The following is an 18324-nucleotide window of genomic DNA, read 5'->3' as shown; positions in this document are numbered from 1 at the left end:
TATAAAGTTATAGTAAGCAGTTGCGAGCGCAAAATAGATTTGAGAGCAAACTGAAAAATTGGTGTGAGGTGGAGAAAATGCATTCGTGTGGGGACACTCCTTATTTGTGAGTGCAATCATTTCTGAGTCTTAACATGTAGTAAGACTTTCTTCAGGCAAACACATCTCTGCTCTCGCATTAATGTAAGGCTACTGCGTGCGAAAATGCATTACATATTTATTTTTTGGGGAACACAAATACAAAAAAAACAGAAACATACAAACAAGAGTACATAAACCTAACAGACAGGGGTATTACATATCAAGATTCATTTTCAATTTGTTAAATACTCTTATATTGCTTTTTTGTTTTTACATTTACTGATCATGTCAAAATAATATTTTTATTCTCTTAAATAATGTGAAGAGGGGTTTGTTCTCTGCCTACCTCATTTTATGGACAAAGAATATTCCATGAAAGATAAACAAATTAACAATGAAAGTTAAATCAAGGTCCATATCATTTGGTTCAAAATTAAACATAGTCTTTCAAATTAACATTAATAGTTGTTTCTTTTAAAATAAGATCTCACACCAAAATCTTCTGACATAAGAACAGTCCCAAAATAAATGGTCAAGAGTCTCTTGGTCACAATCACAAAATACACATGTTAACAACAGCTATTTTATATCTGTGTATAATGAAAGGTCTTTTCAGGGCAGATTCTATGAATGAGTTTGTATGATACTCCTTTCACCTTATTAGATATACAATATTTACCAGATAACGTAACTTTGTTCCAGTTCACTTGTCCTAGGGCTGCATTCCGGTACATTTTAGCAGAGTGAATAGTAAAATTGAGTTACCTTATATACGTGTTATTACATTTAGTTTAAAATGTCAGTTCCTTCTAATTGTATTGAGGCTACAAAAACCTAAACAGTTGCACTTGGAGTATTGTTATATTATCCTAAAAGAAGAATAGCACCTTTAGGGACAGCTCTAACAATTTCATACTCCTCGGGAGTGAATGTAAAATTGTGTGTTCTAATAAATTCTGGATAATCATATAGTTGTCCATCATTCAATAATTGTTTAACCCAAATAATGTTGTCAAACCAGTTCTGGATAAACAAAGACTTGTTTTTGTATTTTATGTCTTTACTATTCCAGATTGTATGCCTATGAGGGGAAAAAATTGTGTTTGTACATGAGGTTCCAAGTTAGAAGTACTCGATTATGAAAGTTTCCAAGCTTAATTGGGATTTTACCCATATCAAAGTTGCATTTGAGTAAGAATTCTAGACCACCAATTTGTTGGAATATTAAATTAGGGATTATATTCCAGATGCAATCCTTATTTCTTAAATAGTTTTGCATCCATTTAATCGTAAATATTATAATTAGAGGTTTTAAAATCCAGAACATTCAACCCTCACTCACCTTGGGTGCTACATATCACCGCTTTTCTTAAATAATGAGGTTTAATTCCTCCATTTGAAGTTAAATAATTTAGTATCAACCATTTTAGTTAGTGACAGGAACATCCAAGGCAAGGAAGGTATAAACTAATGCAGTTGTGCTCGCTCACAAACTCGTTAAATTTTTGCACACCACGCTGACCAGCGCTCGCGGCACCCGTCCTCTGCTCGCTCGACCACATTTCTTCTCGACTCAAGCGCCATTTCGTGCCCGCTTGATGTTTGAATCCTCCAGTAAACTACAGCGTATGTCCTCAGTGGTCACCAACCGGTCGATCTTCAATGCATTCCTAGTCGATTACCAAACATTTCTGTAGAAAATCCAACGATAAAGGAATACGCTTCCTTTTATCCCTTCGTGTTACGCATACAGAAGGGAGTGTATACATTTTCATACTGGTCTGCCGTGGGAATCGAACCCATTACCCTAACATTGTAAGCGCCATGCGCTACCAACTGAGCCAGATATCACAAACTACTTATTTCAATGTACTCAATTACTGTATTGTACATTGTTTTTCTTGATGATAAAGTATACAGGTACAAACCTAATGACCAGCCTCTGTACAATACAGTAATGTAAATTAAGTGGTTTGTAAGGATGCATTAATACTGCAAATTAGTGGTTGTTTTCCATGTTATATCGCCAAGAAAAATATTACATTTGATATGGATGTTGCGTCTTTGCCCATAACTTGGCACAGGATTTTGTTCTTTCTCGATTCAATTTGAATGACAACCGCAGAGGGCAACAACTCCAAGTATTGGATCCTGCAAGATACTGTTCTTAATTATACAACTACCTTTCTTGCCAAAGTGGAGATGTTGAAAAAAATGTTTGCCCGCTCTACAGACGTTTATATTGTTCCGATAATACTAATAAATGCCCAGTGCACTAATTTTGTGAAAAATATTTTGTGTTTCTGAGCACCCCTACTTCCCACGGCTTTGCCTTTGTCAATATTCAGACTCACCATCCTGACAGAATGGGGCCAGACATCTCCCAACATAAGACAGTGGAGGGAAGTGAGAGCTTGAAAGAGAAACCAGACCAGCGCAGCTGCTCTCACACAATACTGCCATTAGATACCTCATCCCCAGAAAGATGCTGTTTATTTATTTAGAGTGAGAAAATAGATGGGGCAAGGGAGCATGATATAAGAGATGTGTTGTCAATGTTGAGTAACCAAGTTTATATTCATACTGAACAAAACTAAAAATGCAACATGTAAAGTGTTGGTTTCATGATTTGAAATACAGGACCACAAAATAATCCAGTCACCTGACAGGTGTGGCATATCAAGAAGCTGATTAACAGCATGATCATTACACCGGTACACCTTGCACCGGGGACAATAAAAGGCATCTGGCATCTCTAAAATGTGCAGTTGTCACGACACAATGCCACATGTCTCAAGTTGAGGGAGTGTGCAATTGGCATGATGAATGCAGGAATGTCCAAAAGAGCTGTTGCCAGATGTTAATTTCTCTACCATAAGACGCTTCCACCTTTGTTTTAAAGAATTTGGCAGTATGTCCAACCGGCCTCAACCCCAGAACACATGTAACCACGGCAGCCCAGGACCTCCACATCCGGTTTAATCACCTATGGGATCGTCTGAGACCAACCACCCAGACAGCTAATGAAATTGAAGGATTTCTGTCAGTAATAAAGCCCTTTTGTGGGGAAAAACTCATTCTGATTGGCTGGGCCTGGCTCCCAAGTGGGTGGTACAACGCACTCCCATGGCTACGCCTCTACCCAGTCATGTGAAATCCATAGATTAGGGCCTAATGAATATTTCAATTGACTGATTTCCTGTAACTCAGTAAAAGGGTTGTGTTCATATTTTCTATCAGTATAAATAAGGGAGGCAGCTGAAGGGTTGACATTATATACGAGCCTCAAAGCAGCAGGTTGAGCCCATTGGGCCAGTGAGCTAAAGTTTGCTGGTTTGAATCTGAGCAGACAAAAAAATCTGTCAATGAACAGATCACTGAACCCCAATTGCTCATGTAAGTTGCTCTGGATAAGCGTCTGCTAAATTACTAAAATGTAAAACAATTCCCGACAAAAATAGCATAATCAGGATATTGGGATTTATTTAAGAAATCAAAGTTATTCTGCACAGAAATCATTCAAGACCTTGAGGCAACTACAAATTAACAATCACAAAAACAACTAAAACGAGGTTTAAAAAAAAGTCAATGAAATGTAACAATTATAATTTTAGGGGATAGATCAGTTTTGATATTGCATAAAGATTGTGCCTTCTATCAATGTAATTGTTTGCATCATTTTCCAGAATACAACTCAGTTCCTCTTACTCCAAGCTGCTGTCAGGAACCAGTGCATTTACTTCATCCTCTCAAGTTGAATGCACTGTAAGCCTCATGTTCTTTCTCTGGAGACTTGCAGACATTAAGCAGCCATATTCCAGGGAGTGCCATTATCGATAAGTGCTGGAGCAAACACACATATCCTCATTTATAGCAAACTGATGGGCATATCTTGTGTAAGAAAAGCATTGTGGCAATCCTGACAGTTAAACCCCCAACAAAACATGGGGCTGCCAGGCTTAAATTACCTGTGCAGTCTTCAAGGCCTTTCACTGGATTATACCTGTTGAAACGATAAAAATTCACAAGTCACCCTGTTGAGCAACTAAAACGGAGCACTTCCCAAAACCTGAGAACAAAAATTGGAGATGACCAACATTTCCACCCTCCTCCTTCCAGTCTAGCAGTAAGTACTTTGTCACAACACTGGTTTGATCTTCTACTACAGCTGGTAAAGACCCTGACAAAATTCAGCCTGAGGGTCCATTCCCAAAACATTGCAGTTAGTTGTGAAGAGGACTAGGAGCTTTCTGGCCAACTTCAACAAGCACACGCAAAATGAGGAATACTCAGGTGGATGGCAGACCTTGTTCACTCATCGTTTGCTCAATTTAAGTAAAAGTAAAACCCAAAATACTACAGCAGCTTTAGCCTAGTCAAATTCCATGACATTGCTGAAGAGTAATGGACGACTTACCCCGAGGACTTTATTCAGCTCAAGTCCGATGCCTTTCTCAAACCCAGAGAGGGACTTACTCGGAATACCTGGGGACAGAAATACAATGAGACCCTTGTGCAAGTGCTGTTGACAACTAACATGTACTTGAACACAATCATCCATGCAAGACTAATATTTCAATGCAAATGTCATGCAACTCAAGCGGAGGTTGTAAGTCTTTATAACCATGACTTAGATTATTTTAACATTATTCTAAAAAGACCAAACAAAAAAGCCAGGGAGGGCAGTTGAAATAATTGGACCATAAACTGTTTTCAATTTTAGCAAGAGTTGCATTACAATCATTTCTAATAATTTTGTACAGCTATTTTGTTTGGAACAGGTCATCATAGCATATTATGCAGGTATGTATTTTTGGACAACTGGTTTTGGATGACTAGCAGGTTCTAGCATTTTGTGCATAAGACAAAAAAAATCTCTAACAAATGACAGTTGGGGTTCGTTTTACCTTCTTGACGTGATCTTTAGGCTTTTAGCATCCTCTCCCCTGCGATATTTTTCTTTGATGCAAAGTCATGCTGGCTGGTTTTATTAAAGTCAAGTAAGAATCCTGCAAGCTTGACTTGAAATACTGTTGAAAATCAGTTATTTCAAATGACTAAAAATACATGGATCATTGGGAAGCTTGAGGAAATGTGCTGTCGTAACAATTGACTTCAAATAATACAAGTCCAGGCACTATCATTGTCAGACGAAGTATTTGGAAATACATTACCTTAAGGAACCATCGTTATTTTACGTGACATAATGGGTCTCTTCTAGATCTTCTATTAAAGAGAGAGATGAAGAGGATGTGCTCTTTATCAAAATAGAGCAGACGTTCAGTTTGGTTGCTTTGGTCTATGTACATGCAATAATCTGGTGATTGTTTGAGTTTTGTGAAGAACCTCAAAATGAGGATCAGTTTTATTAGTGGAAGGCATTACTATACAACAAAATGAAGATACCAGGTTTAGTTGGATAAAAAAACAAAAACAAATTAGGCTTTATTGATACAACGCACTGCAGCAAAACATTTGTGGATATATTTAGTATACTATTTAGGCAAGAGTACACATATAGCACTATGCATTTTGGAGACTGCACAACTTTAGATAGCAATACAATTGTTCTTAGTTTATGTACATAATATTGAGTTGGCTGCAGTTTTCCCTTACATAAAGACCATGTGAGGACCATGTCCAAATCTTGGTAGGACACCAACAAATAGAGTAATTCACCAGAATTTCCATCAGTCAGCCCAATAAGATGTAGACCAAAGTAAGCCAATCGCAAAAGATATCTATAGCAGAATGTACTAGACAATCAAGTCAAATTGAAATGACTGAGATATTTTAGGACAGACCGTCTCAACAGTGTCTAATAAGGCTAGATTTCAAAACTCATAATAAAATTTAAAAAATTGAACCTATGGGATTTTAGATTCTACAAAAAAAATTGTCCAGAAATTTATTTAGGTTCTTCCCCATTCATTCTAAGTTGCCGATGTTACATTGATGTCATTGATCAAGTTTATTAGCTAAAAATACTTTTGAAATGCAGCCTAAATGAGTCTGCAACTGAATCCTCTCATGACGACAGACAAACTGAAATAACATTTTTGAACATTAAACTACACAAGGTATCAAGTTTTTTCGTTTTGTTTTTTTAAATCTTCAAGCAACCATTACATTAGATCTTAACTCAAAGATGCATTGGAAACAAACATTGAATGAAACGTATTATCAAAATCCTTGCACTTGCTTGCTATGCCCACTCGATGCGATTCATCCAATTATCCTGCTCTCAAACCATTTAAAAAAATTAAAGAAAAAGAGAGAAATTACTTCAGAGTTAAAAGTGATTTACAACAGGAGACAGTTGCCAGGGCAACCCTCTACCGGAGCCGTTCAGTATCTTCCGTATGGATGCTCTCTGTAGGACCCCCGCTTATCCTGCCTTGCAGGAGGGGCTTTGCCTCCAGTGGTGGGCCACGAACCCTCCCAATCGTCCTGGGCTACGAGAGAAAATGCACACAAGTCACAAACAAAGGTCAATGTTTGGATACATACAGTGTGGCAATAAAGAGCGGTGGCCAATTCATTCAGTATAAAACATTGACACAAGACCGGTTTGGCCCAATTATGCCATTTCAATATCTGAGAATGTATGTGAAAATAGGAATGTTGTTTATACCAACTTTCACCACCATTAATTTACTATCATCTTACCATAGGGTTCAAAGGCCTCCTGAGCCTCTCCATGTCCATAGTCATAGTACTCTGTATCCCTGAGAAGAGAAGGTCAAACAGTCTTCCACCATTTTGAGACTACATTGAATATTGTGAGGCAAAATGTCTGCGCCCCTACACTATCCTGAGGATTGGCCACTTCATTGTTTAAAAACTCACAATGAGCCATTATACTATGAGATAGAAACTTACGCTTGTGGAGGTTGTTGACTGTAATAACTGTCATAACCTTCATATGCAGGCTCAGCATAGCTTTCTTCATAGGCAGGCTGGGGAAAAGACAACATAAGCAATTAACCACAGAATGACAAGGTGCACGTACAACATACAATGCTAGAGTAATGTCAGAACAAACAACTCAAGTGTACTAGAACGTTTCCATTGGGCTATTAGTGCCAAGATGGAGGCACAGTTGATTCAACACAGCACCCCCCATCAGTGATCTAGTGTAGAAATAAATCAATGGCAGAATACCATGAATGAAGAGGTGACATGTCAGCCGTTATAAATAGACCTATAATAAATACGACCTTAGACAGCTCCTCTTAAGTCCTGAAAGAAACTAGGTACACAACACAATGACTTAACAATTGAGTGGTTTGACATACATATTCATCATAGGCCTCAGCCTTGGGTGGTGGCGCATGTTGGTGCTGATGTTGGTGCTGCTGGTGGGAGTGGGCTGGGGACGGGAGCATCCTTTGCGTCCCTTGTGCGGGGGGTCTGGAACGTTGAGCTGTGCCTCCTCTAGCGGGTGTGGAGGGGGGTCCACCCCGACCAGCTGGAGCACCTCTGGTGGACCCACCCCTGGGTGGCCCTCGGGAAGCCCCACCACGAGGGGCTCCTCCACGAGGTGGCATTCCTCGCCCCCTGAAGAAAAATAAAATTAATTTTTGTAAATTTAAAGTTGGAAAGATAGTGGTCTTGGAAAAATAAGGGGTTGCCAAAGGCACTAAATCCTACCTGGCTCCTGCAGAGTTGGGTGGGGGTGCTCCCCTGCCCCTGCCTGGGGGGCCCCCCCTTCCCCTGGACTGTGAGTCCTGACCTCCATTTAGGTAGCCAATCTCCATGAACTGATCCTGGCAGATACCATCCATGGTGTCCTGCTTATAAGTAAAGAAAGTAGTAGCTACATTAACATGGCAGGTCCGTGATTAGAACATGGCAGCAGCCATTGCTAAGCCATCATAGATCAACCCATAGATCACAACTTTAAATGTCTGAGGCTGAAGCAGGATGCTCTCTGGGATACTTACAGGGATGAGGAACTTTTTGACTTCGTCCATGGCATGAGCCATGCGCAGGTATGCCTCAGGTATGGGGGCAAACACCTCTATGAAGACATGCAGTTCCATGCCCAGATGATAATATTTGGGCTCACCACCCTTTCTCAGCTCTTCCTCCTGAAATTAACACCGTGAAAATTACATAAACTAGGTGGTTTGAGCCCTGAATGCTGTATACCATGGGTATGACAAAACCTTTTTACTGCTCTAATCACATTGGTAATCAGTTTATAATAGCAATAAGACACCTCAGGGGTTTGTGATTTATGGCCAATATACCACGGCTAATGACTGTCAAGGCACACCGCGTTGCGTCGTGCATAAGAACAGCCCTTAACCTTGGTATATTGGTCATATATCACAACCCCTCGGGCCTCATTGCTTAAATTAAGTCCAATGCTACTCCGTAAATTTCCCAAATACACATTTGATTGCTAAATGGTTTGTTTCAAAGGGACTCCACACATGTAACTGGTCAGCTCCTCCTGACATTCTTACCTTCGCCTTGTCTCTCATGGAACCTTTGCCCAACACCGATATCTTTGCTCCTGTTTCCTCCTGGAGTCGCTTGATCGTGTTCCCCTGGGGTCCCAGAATCTTACCAACGAAGTTGAACTGAAGAAAGAATTTGAAAAGAGATTACACAAATAGCCTCTGTTGGTGCAGATTGTTTAATTCATCAGGGTCATATTATAACATGTTGCTATGCTGAGGAAGATATCGTAGCACAGCCTATCCAACATATAGTGTGATGCATGCCTTTCCCATCCCGGCTAAGGGAGATCAGGGACAGTCAGTCTGCTGCCCAAGACAGTCAGTCTGCTGCCCAAGACAGTCAGTCTGCTGCCCAAGACAGTCAGTCTGCTGCCCAAGACAGTCAGTCTGCTGCCCAAGACAGTCAGTCTGCTGCCCAAGACAGTCAGTCTGCTGCCCAAGACAGTCAGTCTGCTGCCCAAGACAGTCAGTCTGCTGCAACAGGGTGAAAACCAGGCCAGAGCAGGTAACATTTATACATACATTTGTCACTCAGGCACTCAAACGTGACGGCTAGGGCCATTTGGTTTCTCCTAAACATTTTTCCTTACTCAAATGGAAGAGAGGGCGAGAGCCTGCCCAAGAGACTGAGATCGGCCCATGTTTAATGGCGGTAGATATGAGAGCTGTTTCGGCACACCGAAACTAAGAGGAATGAATTTCAATTATCAGATGGTCAAACCAAGGTCACTCTTTCTGCAATTGCCCATTTATGTGGGCCATTTTGTATTAATTCATATCTAGACGCCACAGGGGGGGGTGTCTTAAGCCTTGCGCATGTGTCAGCTTGGTAGGCCCCTAGCCAAATTCTGCTAGGTGACGCGAACGAGTGAGCCTGCAAAATGACAATAGTACCACTTGTCCATCTTGAAACGCCATAGCCAGTAAACACATCCTCAAAATAGATTAATTCACCATAACTCAAGAAATCAGTCATTTATTGACATTTTTACAGAAGAGATCTAAGCCAGACAATTTTACATCCAACTAAGATGTTTGGTGCAGTATTTCTCAAGTGAATTTGCACAAATGACAACACTTCATTGAACAATCCACATTGTTGACCAATCACCAACAAAGAGACGTGTCAGTCATAATATATGCACGAAGTTCCAGAATGGAATGATGCGGATGTCTTTACTCTGCATGTCTGAATGAGCACTGTGACATGCCATTTCAACTTCACTCCCCTGAAATTAAAAAGCATAATTCCACTACATGCAGTCATATCAATTAAAGTTGGTCACTGAAAACCCTGAGGGGTGGAAGTTGTTTTCATTCCATGTCAGTGACGAGTCCCTTGACAGTAAAGGAGAGCCAGACGAAGTAGGGCAGGGTTGCCCCACTGGCGGACAATTTTATTTGGCCTTTCAAGTTCTGAGCAACCCCGGGGGGGCATAAAACCAGCGCCAAAGGATTTTAATTTTGGAAATCTGTTCTAAATTATTCCCATGCATAGAGAGAAATACACCAGTTAAGGTACACCACCCAATTCATGAAAACAGTTCGCTCCTACAGACAGTGAGTCACATGGCCTGCTATATAAAGCAGGCAGACCTGCATCCAGTTACTGTTCTATTGAATGTTAGAATGGGCAAAGCGAGTGACCTAAGCAACTGTGTCGTATAATAGTCGGTGCCATCTGCGCTGGTTCAAGCATCTCAGAAAAGTCCGGCCTCCTGGTATTTTCACGTACAACCGTGTCCAGGGTTTACCGAGAATGGTGAGGAGAAAAAACAACAACCAGTCAGCGGCAGTCCTGTGGGCAAAGACAGCTTGTTGATGGGAGGTTGAAGGAGAATGGCAAGAATCCCACAAGCTAACAGGCAGGCCACAAAGAACACAGTACAAAAGTGGTGTGCAGAACGGCATCTCAGAACGCACAACTCGTCGGTCCTTGTCTCGGATGGGCTTTTGCAGCAGACGACCACACTGGGTTCCACTCCTATCAGCTAAAAACAAGAAGCAGCTCCAGTGGGCACGCAATCACCAACAGTGGACAATCGAGCATGAGTCTATGGCCCCATCCTGCCTGGTGTCAACAGTACAGGCTGGTGGCAGTGGTGTAAGAAATGTTTTCCTGGTACACGTTAGGTCCCTTCACAACTGAGCAACGTTTCCATGCCCTGAAGAATTCAGGCTGTTTAGGAGGCAAAGTGCGATCCGACCCGGTACTAGATGGGTGAACCTAATAAACTGGTCACTGAGTGCATGTGACCATATACAAACAAGCTTTGAGATTATGTTCTTGTTCAATATTATATCCATTTGAGCTTCTTGCAATCTACAAGTGTGCAATTATGCCCCCCCCCCCGAAGTAATCACATTTTAAACACAATGGCCCAAACTGCATGATTCTATCATAAATAGAAGTTATGCTAAAGATTGGGGGGGGGGGGGGGGGGGAGAAGGAGAAAAACAAGTTAAGGACTTTCGATGGAGACCAAGAGAAAACTTTACTCACCCTTGGGTACTGCTTGACGGGAATTAGCACACGTTCTTTGACCTTGATGTTCTTTGTGGTAAACAGGTCCAAGTACGTTTCCCTTTCTGCCTCTTTCTTTGACTCTCCTTTCTGAATCCTTTCGATCTCTACAGACAGGAAAACATGGGTTTTTAGTTTGAGTAAATCATTACTGTACCATTGTTAAAGATCGAACATATTGCAAGTGCTTCATGTCATGTTCATTATTCACAAGCAATTAGCAGAGCTTGGTCAAATCCAAGTATAAATAATTAAAGTAGCGACATCTGAGCATTGCCCTACTAGAGAACATCCTGGAGTCAAGACAAAAGCCAACTGATCTAGACATTTTAGCACCCACATTTCCTCACACAAAGACAACTGGCATAAAACAGACAGTTGTGACAATTGGTCTCTAATCCTCTACAACACAGATGCCCCAACAGTGAAATGCTGCAGGCATTAGAGACTTTGCACAACCGCCAACATCACAAAACATGGGGAAACTGAGCTCCGCTCACTAGATAGACACCCTTATAATTATGAAAGCCTCAGCACTGGCAAACAGACCTGATAAAATCCTACTGAAAATGACAAGTTGGCCTGTAGTCTTCAACCCTGATGCCGTAATTGTTATGATTGGGTGCAATAGGGAAGTTAGGGTGAGTCTCAAGAATCAGAGACACACCATTAATTTGACATAATTAACAAAAAATGGCTGATCAGATTGTAGAATACCAACTTGTAATGCACGCTCCTGTTAAGTTTGAGAGACAGACAGGGAGTGGGGAACTGTTTGGTAGAAATTGGTGCTGGGGGAGAGGCAAGCTGTGATAACGCACTTAACTTCTCTAGGGTAAGGGGCAGCATTCTGAATTTTGGATGAAAAGCATGCCCAAATTAAACTGCCTGCCACTCGGGCCCAGAAGATATGATATGCATATAACTGGTAGATTTGGATAGAAACCCCTCTTATGTTTCCAAAACTGTTAAAATAGTGTCTGTGAGTATAACAGAACTGATTTGGCAGGCGAAAACATGAGAAAAATCCATTCAGGAAGCCGTTTGAGGGGGGGGGGGGGGGGGGGGGGGGTTGTAGTTTTCTATTCAATACCATTACAGTATCCATTGACTTAGCCTGTTGAGGATGGGGCGCTGTTGAGACTATTTATGCTAATTGGGTAATTTTTAAACGACTTCCCACAAAATCCTTGATCGTACAATATGCATATTATTATTATTATTGGATAGAAAACAGTCTATAGTTTCTATAGGAGTTGAAATTTTGTCTCTAAGTGGAACAGAGCCCATTCTACAGCAATTTCCCTGACATGGAGTCAGATTTCAGAAATGTTGGCCACTGTTCTGAAGTCAGTTAAAAGGGCACTGTTATTGCTATGACTATACGGACACTTCTTACGTCTTCCCCTGGATGCCTTTACGTGATGACGATTCCAATGGGGTCGATTGCGCGTTCACAGGCCCTATAAATTAAAAAACCCTGTAGCTAGCAAGTCTTTTCTTGCTGCGTAACGCGCGTGGAGGACACCGACCCTCTCCTGTTCCAAGCGTTAGTTTAGCCTGTTATATTTCTCCGGTCATCTTTTCACTCGTTATAGGAGTTAAAAACATCATAAGGTAGTTAATTTAAAGCGTTTTATAGCAATTTATATCCGTTTAGTGCGATTTTGGGACATTTATTTTTGAAACGATGTGAATAGCTGGGCACGCTTTTCAGTTCATCCCGAACGCAGTTGGCATTTCCACATGGCAAGAGGACAGCTTTCCACCAAAAGACGATTACTCCCAAGAAAGGATCCTTTGCCCAAGATACTGATGGAAGAACAGCTCAAAGTAGGACATTTTTATTATGATAAATCGTGTTTCTGTCGAAACATTTTAGTGGCTTAGGACGCCATGTTTTTTGACGTAGCTTCGCTTGGCGCAAACTGTATTGAAAAGTAAGGATAAATTAAAAAATGTAATTCCGCAATTGTATTAAGAATTAAATTGTCTATCAATCCCTGTCCACCCTATATTTTTTAGTCACGTTTATGAGTATTTATGTATAAGAGTAGATCACTGTCTAAGTGGCGCAAGGACATTTTCTGACCAGCTGAGCTACATTTCACATTGTCTAACCATGATTTTGGTGGCTAAATAAACATTTTCGATCAAACTCTATATGGATTGTGTAATATGATGTTACAGGAGTGTCATCGGAAGAATTCTGAGAAGGTTAGTGAAAAAATTAATATCTTTTGGCGATGTTGACTTTTATCGCTCACTTTGGCTAGAATCAATGCTGGGCTGCTATGTGCTATGTGCTATGCTAATATAACGATTTATTGTGTTTTCGCTGTAAGACACTTAGAAAATCTGAAATATTGTCTGTATTCACAGGATCTGTGTCTTTCGATTCGTGTATGCTGTGTATTTTTACGAAATGTTTGATGATTAGTAAGTAGGTAAACACGTTGCTCTAAGTAGTTTTTCTATTCCATTTGTGACGGTGGGTGCAATTGTAACCTATGCCATCTACCTGAAATATGCACTTTTTTCTAACAAAACCTATCCCATACCATAAATATGTTATCAGACTGTCATCTAATGAGTTTTTTTGTTGGTTAGGGGCTATAAATATCTTAGTTTAGCCGAATTGGTGATGGCTACTGGTGTTGGCGGACAAATAAAAGATGGCGGATTATGCTAATGTGTTTTTAGGTAATAGATGTACATCTTTACATATTGTGTCTTCCCTGTAAAACATTTTAAAAATCGGACATGTTGACTGGATTCACAAGATCTGTGTCTTTCATTAGCTGTATTGGACTTTAATGTGTGAAAGTTAAATATTTTAAAAAATATATTTTTTTTTGAATTTCGCGGCACTGGTTTTTCAGTGGGGGGGGGGGGGGGGTGCCGCGAGCGGCACGCTGATCCTAGACAGGTTAGGACTCAAATTGCAGTTCCTATGCCTTCCACTAGATGTCAACAGTTAGAAATTGTTTCAGGATTGTATTCTGAAAAATGAGGAAGCACAGAGTGTCAGAGCTTTTTCATGCGCACGACCGAGCACCTTTCTTGTTTACCTTTTATTTTGACGCCGTTATTGTCCGGTTGAAATATCGATTATTTAGGCTAAAAACAACATGAAGATTGAATATAAACATCGTTTGACATGTTTCTATGAACTTTACGGATACAATTTGGATTTTGTCTGCCTGTTTTGACTGCGTTTGAGCCTGTGGATTACTGAAGAAAAAGCGAACAAAATCGAGGTTTTTGGATATAAAGAGACTTTATCAAACAAAAGGAACATTTGAGTAAATGAATGTCTGCTGATTGCAACCATATGAAGATCAAAGGGATTAATTTTATCTCTATTTCTGACTTGTGTAAATCTTCTACTTGGTTGGTTACTGTTTGTAATGATTTGTCTGCTGGGCTATGTTCTCAAATAATCGTAAGGTATGCTTTCGCCGTAAAGCATTTTAAAAATCTGACACCGTGGTTGGATTCACAAGAAGTTAATCTTTAACTTCTTGTGGGCAGGGGGCAGCATTTTCACTTTAGGATAAATAGCATGCCAAAATTCAACTGCCTGCTACTCATCCCCAGAATATAAGATATGCATATTATTATTAGATTTGGATAGAAAACACCCTGAAGTTTCTAAAACTGTTTGAATCATGTCTGTGAGAATAACAGAATTTATGTAGCCAGCAAAACCCTAAGGACAAACCATTCAGATTTTTTTTTTTTGTTGATGTCACTATCTTTTCAATGAGTTCTCTTAGACACCAGATTTCTAATGGACTTGCTTGCAGTTCCTACCGCTTCCATTGGATGTCACCAGTCCTTGGAAATCGGTTGAGATTATTCCTTTGTGTAATGAAGTAGGGCTATCGTAAATGAGGGTCACACAAAGTAAATTTTTTGAGAGAGGCACGTTACGAAAAAAGTTGCGTCAGTTTATTTCATTTTGTATTGAACACAGATCATCCCGTCTTCAAATTGATCGATTATTAACGTTTAAAAATACCTAACGTTGTATTACAAAAGTAGTTTGAAATGTTTTGGTAAAGTTTACATGTAACTTTTGATATATTTTTTAGTGACATGGCGAAAGTTGGAAGCTGTGTTTTTCTGGATGAAACAGTCCAAATAAATTGACATTTTGGATATTTATCGACGGAATTAATCGAACAAAAGGACCATTTGTGATGTTTATGGGACATATTGGAGTCCCAACAAAAGAATGTCAAAGGCATGATTTAGATTTTATTTCTGTGTTTTGTGTCGTGCTTGCAGTGTTGAATTATGCTACTCTTTGTTTACTGTTGTGCCATCATCAGATAATAGCATCTTATGCTTTCGCCCGAAAAGCCTTTTTAAAATCTGACATGTTGGCTGGATTCACAACGAATGTAGCTTTAATTTGGTATCTTACATGTGTGATTTAATGAAAGTTTGATTTTGATATCATTTTATTTGAATTTGGCGCGCTGTATTTTCCCTGGCTATTGGCCGGTGGGACGATTGCGTCCCACCTGCCCCAGAGAGGTTAAACCTATGTAATTTTTTGGGGCGCCCTGCAGTTTCACTGGCTGTTGAAGAGGTGGGACGCTACCGTCTCACGTACCCTAGAGAAGTTAACTGGCACTGCAGCAGGATGAAGCCGTTTATAACCTTGTCTGACACTTTGCCAGCAATGTCATGGCTGAGGTCCCAACATACGTAACAATTTCCTGCCTACAATTGTACAGTAACTTTGCAGCAGACATCAAATTGCAGATGTGCACACTAAGTACACATTTTTACAGCACTAACAAATAAGCAGCCACATTTCATATAATGTTAGCCAACTAGCTACTGTTCCAAAGAAAAACTGCAAGCCAACCCCCATTCACTGACTGGCAAATGCCTTGCGGAGAAAAATAAAAAAATCCACAAGCAACCTTCAACAAGCCTATGTCAAGCCTATGTCTTCTGGGAAGTTCATGAGTGGCCATCACATCCATGTTATGTTAAAGGGCTAATCCACCCCTGTAAATTAAACTCACATCAATTTGAAGATAGTTATTTTATCCACTCATAACATGGACTATTGACAATGTCACCATGATTTAACTTCTAATTGATTCTTCTGAAATCATAGTCATACTTGCCTAGAAAGCATCCGCTCGTCTATATCGCCATGACAACGTATATATTTCACTTAGATGTGCTTAAAGTAATCAGTGGACCTAATTATTCAACTCAGTTTTTCCTTCAAATCCCACCACGCAATGCGTGTGGCCAAAGAGCAGTTGCAAATGGAAAACTCCACTGCCAGGCCACATGATCTGCAGGTTGAAAATGATAGATGTAAAATCGCCTATATGAACAGCACTAACTGGCTACTTTACACGCTGATATTGTGTGTAGCTAGCAACAGCCTAGGCAGCCAATAGGGGGCGCTAAATCTGTACTGTCTAGGACTGACGTGCATTCCCAGTAATACACCAGTGTCCCACGTGAACGACTCCTACATAAAGCAACCTCTAGTCAAAGGGATGATTTTTTAATATATAAAAATAATAATAATAATATGCAAGCCAATTAATAAGAACAAATCCTTATTTACAATGACGGCCTACACCGGACAAACGACACTGGGCGCCACCCTATGGGTTTCCCAATCACGGCCGGTTGTGATACAGCCGGGAAACGAACCAGTGTCTGTAGTGCCACCTCTAGCAGTGCATCGGAAGCCCAATTTGCAAGCAGTCGGAAAAAACCGCGGGGATGTGTACTGTAAAACAATTTCCCCACTATTTTGACAATTTATAATATTGCACACCCTTGGCTGAAGGTGGTGGCAATTGTGTTTAATGAAGGCGATACACGTGTCCCGTTTTCCCCCTGCGATTCGCCATTATATGGTTGAGGGAAAGTATGCCTTGCAGTCCGAATGAAGGATGCTTTATATATGAGCCGGTCTACACGTGTATTACCGGGAATGCACAATCCTAGATGTGCAGATCTAGCGCCAACTATATGCTGCCTCGGCAACATTCAATCTGGCCGGCAGGTTTAAGTAAAAACAAAAATGCACATTGTTCCGGAAGAATAAAAACATCGGTGCAGCCCTCTGGATATTTGTTTAATCCCCATGTGGCCCTCTAGACAAAATTATGGCCCACCCCTGCCATAGAGATGTTCACATGCTGCAACCAAACTTAAATAGAAAATATGTTGTTCAATTGTTACATTACACAGTAAATCACAGGAATCAGTGGTTTTGGGTGGATTATCCCTTTAACGTAATTACATCACTACACTCCCCACTTGGTGCCATGCCTCTACCTTAGAACCTCGTGTAAACTTGCCTTTCCACAGCAACCATTGTCCAAAGGATTTTTTAATATATTTTTTTTAATAGTACAGAGTGGTGTAAGTTTAGCCAAAACCGCTTAATTTATGACATATGAATGAGCGGTCAACGTTTCACAAATAATTTGTTGTAGTAATCAATGGGTTAACGTTACAAACCAGATTGGTTTGACTACTAATTTAGCTAACGTAGCTACAGTACGTTAGCTAGCCATCGTCATTCTTTCAACTAACGTTACCCTAGATATAGCCTACTATAACTAACAAGCAAATTCGGGAGTCACTGCGAATGTGCATTTCAATCAAAATATTTGTGATATATTACCTGCAGATATCAGTTTCATTGCGTGAGTAAATGACGAATCCAGGCTGTCTTTTTCTGCCAGAAGCTCAGGGAGATATTTGCTTTCATTCTCCATTTTGCCTTTTTTAGGCTCGGGTTTAGCGTCGGAACTCATGTCGCTCACGTTCTGCAAAGCTTTCATTCACTTAGTTTCAAAGCGGTATGCAGTACCCCAAAACAACGCACTGTATGACGTTTACTAGCTTTGTGTTATCGAATGTTATTCCCCGGTAACTAGCTAGATACACGTTGTCCGTATTTTAGCCGTAACCGAGAGCGGGCTGTGAACAAAAGAGGTTGATAGAACCGACGATGTTCTTCTTGTGCAAAAAAATTACGTCACATATTTTATAAATCGGAAACGAGGCTGCCTAGTGGATTTAAAGAGGCAGTGTTTTTGAGTTGATGGCCAGTGAGTCGTTCAACTTTTGCCGAGGATTTATGTCAAGAAAGCAAGAATAGAAGCTACTTATTTTGTTGTTTGTGACCTAATTTGTGGTTGGCCTGTACAGGGAAAAAACAGTTTATTAGCTGATACCTGATCTTCT

The 18324-nt window shown here is 40.4% G+C and overlaps 1 protein-coding gene across 3 annotated transcripts; it reads right to left on the bottom strand.

The window, feature by feature from the left end:
- Window positions 1-3547: 3547 nt before the first annotated feature.
- On the bottom strand, window positions 3548-18118 carry LOC129811585 (KH domain-containing, RNA-binding, signal transduction-associated protein 1-like). 3 transcript variants are annotated; one of them, XM_055863013.1, is made up of 12 exons: window positions 17759-18118; window positions 11056-11183; window positions 8556-8672; window positions 8028-8174; window positions 7735-7877; window positions 7380-7641; window positions 6964-7040; window positions 6751-6809; window positions 6367-6536; window positions 4499-4566; window positions 4050-4084; window positions 3548-3924 (listed from the first exon to the last, which is right to left on the bottom strand). In XM_055863013.1, the coding sequence occupies exons 1-9, from the start codon at window positions 17916-17918 to the stop codon at window positions 6430-6432; spliced, it is 1200 nt and encodes a 399-aa protein (XP_055718988.1). In that variant the 5' UTR covers window positions 17919-18118; the 3' UTR covers window positions 3548-3924; window positions 4050-4084; window positions 4499-4566; window positions 6367-6429. The 3 variants fall into 3 exon arrangements, with proteins under 3 accessions (XP_055718988.1, XP_055718987.1, XP_055718989.1); XM_055863012.1 differs by having other exon boundaries at window positions 4499-6536; XM_055863014.1 differs by having other exon boundaries at window positions 4499-6536; window positions 7735-7874.
- Between the last annotated feature and the right edge of the window lie 206 nt (window positions 18119-18324).

This window comes from Salvelinus fontinalis, chromosome 15 (genome assembly GCF_029448725.1).
Source record: "Salvelinus fontinalis isolate EN_2023a chromosome 15, ASM2944872v1, whole genome shotgun sequence".
NCBI lineage: Eukaryota > Metazoa > Chordata > Actinopteri > Salmoniformes > Salmonidae > Salvelinus > Salvelinus fontinalis.
The sequence above is the reverse complement of the archived record's forward strand: the minus strand, read 5'-3'. Positions and strand labels throughout refer to the sequence as shown.

Bases quoted from the DNA above. Each gene is read 5' to 3' on its own strand.
- LOC129811585 (XM_055863012.1), bottom strand. From the start codon at position 17,918: ATGAAAGCTTTGCAGAACGTGAGCGACATGAGTTCCGACGCTAAACCC. The intron at 7,642-7,734 runs GTAGGATTTAGT...ATTTTTCTTCAG, and splicing joins CCCAACTCTGCAGGAGCCAG to GGGGCGAGGAATGCCACCTC. The intron at 7,041-7,379 runs GTATGTCAAACC...TCTTTTCCCCAG, and splicing joins CTGAGGCCTATGATGAATAT to CCTGCCTATGAAGAAAGCTA.